The following is an 8841-nucleotide window of genomic DNA, read 5'->3' as shown; positions in this document are numbered from 1 at the left end:
TGCAGTTAATACAGGTAATGAGTGGAGAACAGGAGGGCTTCTTAAAGAAAAACTAACAGGTCTGTGAGAGCCGGAATTCTTACTGGTTGGTAGGTGATCAAATACTTATGTCATGCATTAAAATGCACATTAATTACTTAAAAATCATACAATATGGTTTTCTGGATTTTTGTTTTAGATTCCGTCTCTCACAGTTGAAGTTTACCTATGACAAAAATTAGACTTCTACATGCTTTGTAAGTAGGAAACACTGCCGATTTTGCAGGTTATCAAATACTTGTTCTCCCCACTGTATATAATGTATAACTGTTGTTCATGTGTGTATCACATGTTCAGACAAGGTACTGGTGAAGTACTCAATGATTGTCAAGGGGTGGTTTGGAGACACCTGTAGGGCTTCAAGTTGAAGTTGCAATTTTATTGGGCGTTTCTACTAACTACATGCAGAACCTTACTCAGTGCTCACATTTAAAACAGCATCTCTCTCCCCTCTATCTCCAGGTACATACTGTAACAGTTCCAGTGCGTGCTTCGTAGCGTCAGACGGTAAGAACTTGCGTCTCTACCAGGCTGTGGTGGACGCCAGAAAACTACTGGACGAACTGTCAGACCCTGAGACCTCAGTAAGTAAACACAGAGACACACACAGACACGTACAGATGTCCTCAGTCAGATTAACAGTGAAATCCTGAGACCTCAGTAAGTAAACACAGAGACACACACAGACACACACAGACACGTACAGATGTCCTCAGTCAGATTAACAGTGAAATCCTGAGACCTCAGTAAGTAAACACAGAGACACACACAGACACGTACAGATGTCCTCAGTCAGATTAACAATGAAATCCTGAGACCTCAGTAAGTAAACACAGAGACACACACAGACACGTACAGATGTCCTCAGTCAGATTAACAGTGAAATCCTGAGACCTCAGTACACAAACACAGAGACACGCACTACAGATGTCCTCAGTCAGATTAACAGTGAAATCCTGAGACCTCAGTGTAAGTACACAGAGACACACAGACACGTACAGATGTCCTCAGTCAGATTAACAATGAAATCCTGAGACTGAAGGGGACTGGAACTTTAAAGCTTCAAGATAGCTGGTTAAAGACTCTTAACCTCCCTCCTCCCTCCCCCTCCCCCCTCCTCCCTCCCTCCCTCCCTCCCTCCCTCCCTCCCCCTCCCTCCCTCCCCCTCCCTCCCCTCCCTCCCTCCCTCCCCCCTCTCTTTCTGTGTGTGTGTGTGTGTCTCTCTCTCTGTCTCTCTCCATAGAAACTAGTAGGAGAGGTATTTAACATAGTGAGCCAGCAGTCGACAGCCAGACCAGGCTGCATCATAGAACTAGATGTCATCACTAACCAGGTAAGAAATACCTATCTGACTGTCTCGTTGTCTAAGCAGTAAGTCAAGAGATCACTCATACTTACAGGCCCTTAACCACACCTGTCTCGTTGTCTAAGCAGTAAGTCAAATCATGTTATGTCACATGTGCCGAATACAACAGGTGTAGACCATACCGTGAAATGCTTACACGTGCTTAGAATGTTAAACCCATGTTAACATTGAAAAAGCAAGTGAAGTAGATAATCTACAAAAGTGAAATAAACAATAAAAATGAACAGTAAACATTACACTCACAGAAGTTCTCTCTCCCTCTCTCTCTCTATAGTGTGGATCTACCACCCAGCTCCTTCATGTTTTCCAGGAGGACTTTATTTTGGGGTATACACCTCAGGAGGTCCCAGAGCTCTACACTACATCCTACCCTTCTCTCCAGGGTACGGGACTTTCAAGAGAGGGACAGAGAGAAAGGCAGGGAGGGAGGGAGAATTGAGGGTGTGAAAGGATGGACAGAAGAATGGATGGATTTATGAATTGGTTAATGTATGAATGACATGATTAGCCTCAGGAGAGCTCAGAGCTCTACACACTGACCTTCCTTCAACTCAGGATGGGATGGATGGATGAGTGGATGGATGGATGGATGGATGAATGAGTGGATGACTGAACTGAAGAACTTGTAAAAACGTTGTTTCTCCTCTCCAGAGTACCACCCTACTCCGTTCTCTGAGAAGTTCTTCCTGGTTGTCATAGAGAAGGACCTGAACATGAACTCTGTGCTGCAGATGTGGCACCTGCACCTCCAGTCCGTACAGGCCTGTGTGGGTGAGTACCTAACCACAACCCAACCTAACCTAGGCCTGTGTGGGTGATATAATACAGTACAGTATAATACAGTATAATAGATTACAGTAGACCCCGGTATAATAGAGTACAGTAGATCCCAGTATAATAGAGTACAGTAGACCCCAGTATAAAAGAGTACAGTAGACCCCAGTATAAAAGAGTACAGTAGACCCCAGTATAAAAGAGTACAGTAGACCCCAGTATAAAAGAGTACAGTAGACCCCGGTGTAATAGAGCACAGTAGACCCCGGTGTAATAGAGCACAGTAGACCCCGGTATAATAGAGCACAGTAGACCCCGGTAGAGTACAGTAGACCCCGGTATAGTAGAGTACAGTAGACCCCGGTGTAATAGAGTACGGTAGACCCCGGTGTAATAGAGTGCGGTAGACCCCGGTGTAATAGAGTGCGGTAGACCCCGGTGTAATAGAGTGCGGTAGACCCCGGTGTAATAGAGTGCGGTAGACCCCGGTGTAATGGGAGTGCGGTAGACCCCGGTATAGTAGAAATACAGTAGACCCCGGTGTAATAGAGTACAGTAGACCCCGGTGTAATGAGTACAGTAGACCCCGGTGTAATAGAGTCACAGTAGACCCCGGTAGAGTACGGTAGGACCCCGGTGTAGTAGAGTGCGGTGGACCCCGGTGTAATAGAAGTGCGGTGGACCCGGTGTAATAGAGAGTGCGGTGGACGGTGTAATAGAGAAGTGCGGTGGACCCCGGTGTAGTAGAGTGCGGTGGACGGTGTAGTAGAGTGCGGTGGACGGTGTAGTAGAGTGCGGTGGACCCCGGTGTAGTAGAGTGCAGTGGACGGTGTAGTAGAGTGCGGTGGACGGTGTAGTGGAATGCGGTGGACCCGGTGTAGTGGAGTGCGGTGGACCCGGTGTAGTGGGTCTTGGTGGACGGTGTAGTGGAGATGCGGGGACGATTGTAGTGGAGTGCGGTGGACCCGGTGTAGTGGAGTGCGGTGGACCCGGTGTAGTGAGTGCGGTGGACCCGGTGTAATGGAGATGCGGTGGACCCCGGTGTATGGGTGCGGTGGACCCCGTGTAATGGGTCACGGTGGACCCCGGTGTAATGGAGTACGGTGGACCCGGTGTAATGGGTGCGGTGGACTCCCGGTGTAATGGAGTGCGGTGGACCCCGGTGTAATGGAGTGCGGTGGACCCCGGTGTAGTGGAGTGCGGTGGGGCCCCGGTGTAATGGGTGCGGTGGACAGTGTAATGGAGTGCGGTGGACCCCGGTGTAATGGAATGCGTTGGGTGTAATGGAGTGCGGTGGACCCCGGTGTAGTGGAGTGCGGTGGACCCCGGTGTAGTGGAGTGCGGTGGACCCCGGTGTAATGGAGTGCGGTGGACCCCGGTGTAATGGAGTGCGGTGGACCCCGGTGTAATGCGAGTACGGTGGCCCCCGCTGTAACGGAGTAGCGCGGCGGGCCCCTGTGTAACGGAGTGGATGCGGCGGGCCCGCGTGCTCTGGTGTGCGGCGGGCCCCGGTGCTACGGAGTATTGCGGCGGGCCCCGGTGCTACGGAGTAGTGCGGCGGGCCCCGGTGCTACGGAGTAGTGCGGCGGGCCCGGTGCTACGGAGTAGTGGCGAGACGGTGTAGCGAGGTAGTGCGTGGGGCCGCCTCCTCCCTACAATAAAGTTTTCTCTCTCTCTTTCTCTCTCTGTGTGTTCAGATGATCCGGTCCCAGAGCGGTCTTACCAGTCTCAGCTGACGATCCCGTTCCAACAGAGTACAGCTGACACGTCCCCCTCCCCTCTCCCTCGCTCAGCCTCCACAGCCAACCTGCAGTCAGCCAGCAAACTGATCCTCAGCTCCAAGCTGGTCTGTAGCCACCGCCTGGACCTGCCTGTTGGGGTAGAGGTGACCAGGGCTACGCCCTCCGCAGGTACGGGTGGATATACACACACACACACACATATATATACATACATATACCCTCCACAGGTATGGGTAGATACACACACACACACACACACACACACACACAAACACACATATATATATATATATACATACATATACCCTCCACAGGTACGGGTGGATATACACACACACACACACACACATATGTATATATATATATACAGTGCCTTGCGAAAGTATTCAGCCCCCTTGAACTTTGCGACCTTTTGCCACATTTCAGGCTTCAAACATAAAGATATAAAACTGTATTTTTTTGTGAAGAATCAACAACAAGTGGGACACAATCATGAATTGGAACGACATTTATTGGATATTTCAAACTTTTTTAACAAATCAAAAACTGAAAAATTGGGCGTGCAAAATTATTCAGCCCCTTTACTTTCAGTGCAGCAAACTCTCTCCAGAAGTTCAGTGAGGATCTCTGAATAATCCAACGTTGACCTAAATGACTAATGATGATAAATACAATCCACCTGTGTGTAATCAAGTCTCCGTATAAATGCTCCTGCACTGTGATAGTCTCAGAGGTCCGTTAAAAGCGCAGAGAGCATCATGAAGAACAAGGAACACACCAGGCAGGTCCGAGATACTGTTGTGAAGAAGTTTAAAGCCGGATTTGGATACAAAAAGATTTCCCAAGCTTTAAACATCCCAAGGAGCACTGTGCAAGTGATAATATTGAAATGGAAGGAGTATCAGACCACTGCAAATCTACCAAGACCTGGCCGTCCCTCTAAACTTTCAGCTCATACAAGGAGAAGACTGATCAGAGATGCAGCCAAGAGGCCCATGATCACTCTGGATGAACTGCAGAGATCTACAGCTGAGGTGGGAGACTCTGTCCATAGGACAACAATCAGTCGTATATTGCACAAATCTGGCCTTTATGGAAGAGTGGCAAGAAGAAAGCCATTTCTTAAAGATATCCATAAAAAGTGTTGTTTAAGAGTTTGCCACACGCAACCTTGGAGACACACCAAACATGTGGAAGAAGGTGCTCTGGTCAGATGAAACCAAAATTGAACTTTTTGGCAACAATGCAAAACGTTATGTTTGGCGTAAAAGCAACACAGCTCATCACCCTGAACACACCATACCCACTGTCAAACATGGTGGTGGCAGCATCATGCTTTGGGCCTGCTTTTCTTCAGCAGCGACAGGGAAGATGGTTAAAATTGATGGGAAGATGGATGGAGCCAAATACAGGACCATTCTGGAAGAAAACCTGATGGAGTCTGCAAAAGACCTGAGACTGGGACGGAGATTTGTCTTCCAACAAGACAATGATCCAAAACATAAAGCAAAATCTACAATGGAATGGTTCAAAAATAAACATATCCAGGTTTTAGAATGGCCAAGTCAAAGTCCAGACCTGAATCCAATCGAGAATCTGTGGAAAGAACTGAAAACTGCTGTTCACAAATGCTCTCCATCCAACCTCACTGAGCTTGAGCTGTTTTGCAAGGAGGAATGGGAAAAAATGTCAGTCTCTCAATGTGCAAAACTGATAGAGACATACCCCAAGCGACTTACAGCTGTAATCGCAGCAAAAGGTAGCAGCTACAAAGTATTAACTTAAGTGGGCTGAATAATTTTGCACGCCCAATTTTTCAGTTTTTGATTTGTTAAAAAAGTTTGAAATATCCAATAAATGTCGTTCCACTTCATGATTGTGTCCCACTTGTTGTTGATTCTTCACAAAAAAATACAGTTTTATATCTTTATGTTTGAAGCCTGAAATGTGGCAAAAGGTCGCAAAGTTCAAGGGGGCCGAATACTTTCGCAAGGCACTGTATATATATATATATATATACATATACCCTCCACAGGTACGGGTAGATACACACACATATATATACATACATATACCCTCCACAGGTAGACGAATAACTTTACTTTTACATACAGTCAAAATGTAATATATTCCAAAGTAAATGTTGTAAAACCAACAGCACATCATAGAAAATTGAAACATCTCACAAGCCAGGGACTGGATCCTAACTATTTATTATGCCATTGTCCTCCATGTCTCTGTGTTCAAGTCATCTGAGTTAGTCTGATTCTTTTGTAACAGTTATTCTATACTGTCTCTCTCCCTCTCTCTCCAGGTCACCTGAGTTCGTCAGTCCATCTACCCTGTGTGTCTGGCCCCCTACCTGATTCGTCACCACTTGCTCTGACTCCCGCGTCCGTTTCTGGCGCTGCTCTGTGGAGGGGGGAGACAGCCCTGGGGTGTGAGGAGGGGGAGAACAGGATCTATCACTGGGAGCCTTGGGCTCTACTCAACGAGGAGGAGGATAACAACAGTGCTGTGTGTGTCCCGGGACGTCCTGTAGCTGTGTCCTGTTCCTACACTGGACGACTGGCTGTCTCCTTCAAACAGCCCCGGCCTGGACACATCCCGGACAGGTAGGACAGGACTTTTACTGTACACTCCACTCAAGTTAATGGCTCATTGGATGAGTGCATATTCTGTTTACGTACAGTGTAGTTCACCTGTCCGAATTCAAGCACATTGCTTTTCATTTCTGGCCCTGAGGAATGTAAAACATACAGTATAATCTTTATCAGTCATTTTTAGAAGGTTTTCGGAAGTGGTTGTGTTTCTGTCTCTAGATATGGTTTTGGATGAGAACATCTGATGACTAAAATGTACAATACTTCATTGTTCATTTTCCCTCCGACATTTAGTATTTTTGCATTTAACCTAACGGTTTAATGAAGTGTGTACCTTCCTCCTTCCCTCCCTCTCTCCAGGGCCATGGTCCAGCAGGGACTTCTCCATGCATGTGTCCATCTTTGAGTGTGAGTCTACTGGGGGGTCTGAGTGGGTGTTGGAGCAGACTCTCCATCTGGATGACTTCACTAGGCCTCCTCTACCCTGGACCCCGGAGTCAGTGTAGACTCCAACCTCTTTGAACACAGTAGGTACTGGTGTGGTGTGTGAGTGTGTGTATGTAAGTGTGTGCATGTCTCTAAAATGACTAACCCCTCTCTCTCTGTAGGTCTGACCTGTACATGAGTCGCGACCACCACTCTCCCAACATCAAACACTATGTCCACCTGGACTGGCTGTCCAAAGAGGATGGGTCTCATATCCTCACGGTGGGGGTGGGATCCAATATCCTCATGTACGGTCGCATCTCGGGCGTGGTCAACGAACAGACCTCAAGCAAGGACGGGGTGGCGATCATCACACTACCTCTAGGGGCAGCATCAAACAGGTACACGCTCACACGCACACACACACACACACACACACACACACACACACACACACACACACACACACACACACACACACACACACACACACACAACCAACACCCCAAAGTCAGGATCAAACTGGTACTTCCATAAACACTACCTTGTATTCTTCACACATTTATTCTACTGTGTATTGCTGGTACATCTGCTGTTTGTTAGCATGTGGTTCTGTCTGTATGTGTTGTGTATGCTGCTAAATGACTTGCCTCTTTGAGGACAATCAACTTTTCAAGCCTGCGTCCCAAATGGTTTCCTGGCTAGTCAGACTCCTTGCTTCAGGCCAAACGCCACGCCCACGGACGTTAGTTTCTACTCCACAATGAGTCTGGATCTGAGTCCCTCCCTGATCTTTCACCGAATGGGGCAGTGATTGGTCCAGAAACCCATTGGTATTCCGCCAGTGTGTAAAGCAGTGGTTTGAAAATGTGTCATTGGCTTTGATACTCTGATTGGTTAGCCCCTCGTGCCCATCCTCACAACAAACAACTGCAATGTTGTCAGTCTGACTAAAGTACTGCATGTAGTGAATGAGAATTTAGGGTGAGACTACTCTCTAGCTACCCAAATGGCACCCTATTCCCTAATTGGTGCACTACCTTTGACCAGAGCCTAATGACTATACTATGCTTCTGGATAATAAACATTATAATTATTATAATAATAATCATTATTATTACCCCCTGTATCCCTAATCTAATGTGAAACAGGGTATCCGTTCACGCTGGATCCTGCTGCGCACTGTGGACCTGCTCTCCTCTGTAGACGGCACCCCTCCCTGCCCGTGTCCCTGTCCTGGGTGAGGGACGGCATCCTGGTGGTGGGTATGGACTGTGAGATGCACGTGTACGCCCAGTGAAGCCAGGACCGCAAGCCCGGCGAGGCCGAGGGGGACAGCCTCTCCTCCTGAAGATAACGTCTCCGGGGGTTGGAGGGTGGCGGAGGGCAGACGGCCACCAATGCAGCCACGGGGGATCCTCGTTAGCGTTCAAGGGCGTCCCGATCCAAGAGTGTGTTTGAGGGTAACGGCAATCGAGCCGAGGCTCTCCAGGCGCCGGCAGGGCTGCAGGAGGGGGGTCTGTTCGAGGCAGCCCACTCCCTGTCCCCCACCCTGCCTCAGTACCATCCAACACAGCTGCTGGAGCTCATGGACCTGGGGAAGGTTCGCCGCGCCAAGGTGGGTCTGACTGACTGGCTGGGTGTCTGTCTGGGTGGATGGGTGTCTGTCTGGGTGGATGGATGGGTGTGTTGGGTGTCTGGCTGGGTGTGTTGGGTGTCTGGCTGGGTGTGTTGGGTGTCTGGCTGGATGGATGGAGTGTCTGTGGCTGGGTGTGTTGGTGGATGGATGAATAGATGGCTGGTTGGCTGTCTGTCTGTCTGGGTGGATGGAGTGTCTGGCTGGGTGTGTTGGTGGATGGATGAATAGATGGCTGGTTGGCTGTCTGTCTGG

The 8841-nt window shown here is 48.6% G+C and overlaps 1 protein-coding gene across 1 annotated transcript; it reads left to right on the top strand.

The window, feature by feature from the left end:
• Positions 1 to 501: 501 nt before the first annotated feature.
• Positions 502 to 8568, top strand: LOC135528956 (dmX-like protein 2; the record flags this gene model as incomplete). Its single annotated transcript, XM_064957933.1, has 9 exons — positions 502 to 623; positions 1283 to 1372; positions 1680 to 1788; positions 2057 to 2176; positions 3877 to 4089; positions 6885 to 7020; positions 7133 to 7351; positions 8157 to 8237; positions 8385 to 8568. Coding segments are annotated over 9 exons (1274 nt in total), but the record flags the coding sequence as incomplete, so codon positions are not given.
• Positions 8569 to 8841: the final 273 nt, after the last annotated feature.

Source organism: Oncorhynchus masou, unplaced genomic scaffold (genome assembly GCF_036934945.1).
Source record: "Oncorhynchus masou masou isolate Uvic2021 unplaced genomic scaffold, UVic_Omas_1.1 unplaced_scaffold_10625, whole genome shotgun sequence".
Taxonomy (NCBI): domain Eukaryota; kingdom Metazoa; phylum Chordata; class Actinopteri; order Salmoniformes; family Salmonidae; genus Oncorhynchus; species Oncorhynchus masou.
The sequence above is the reverse complement of the archived record's forward strand: the minus strand, read 5'-3'. Positions and strand labels throughout refer to the sequence as shown.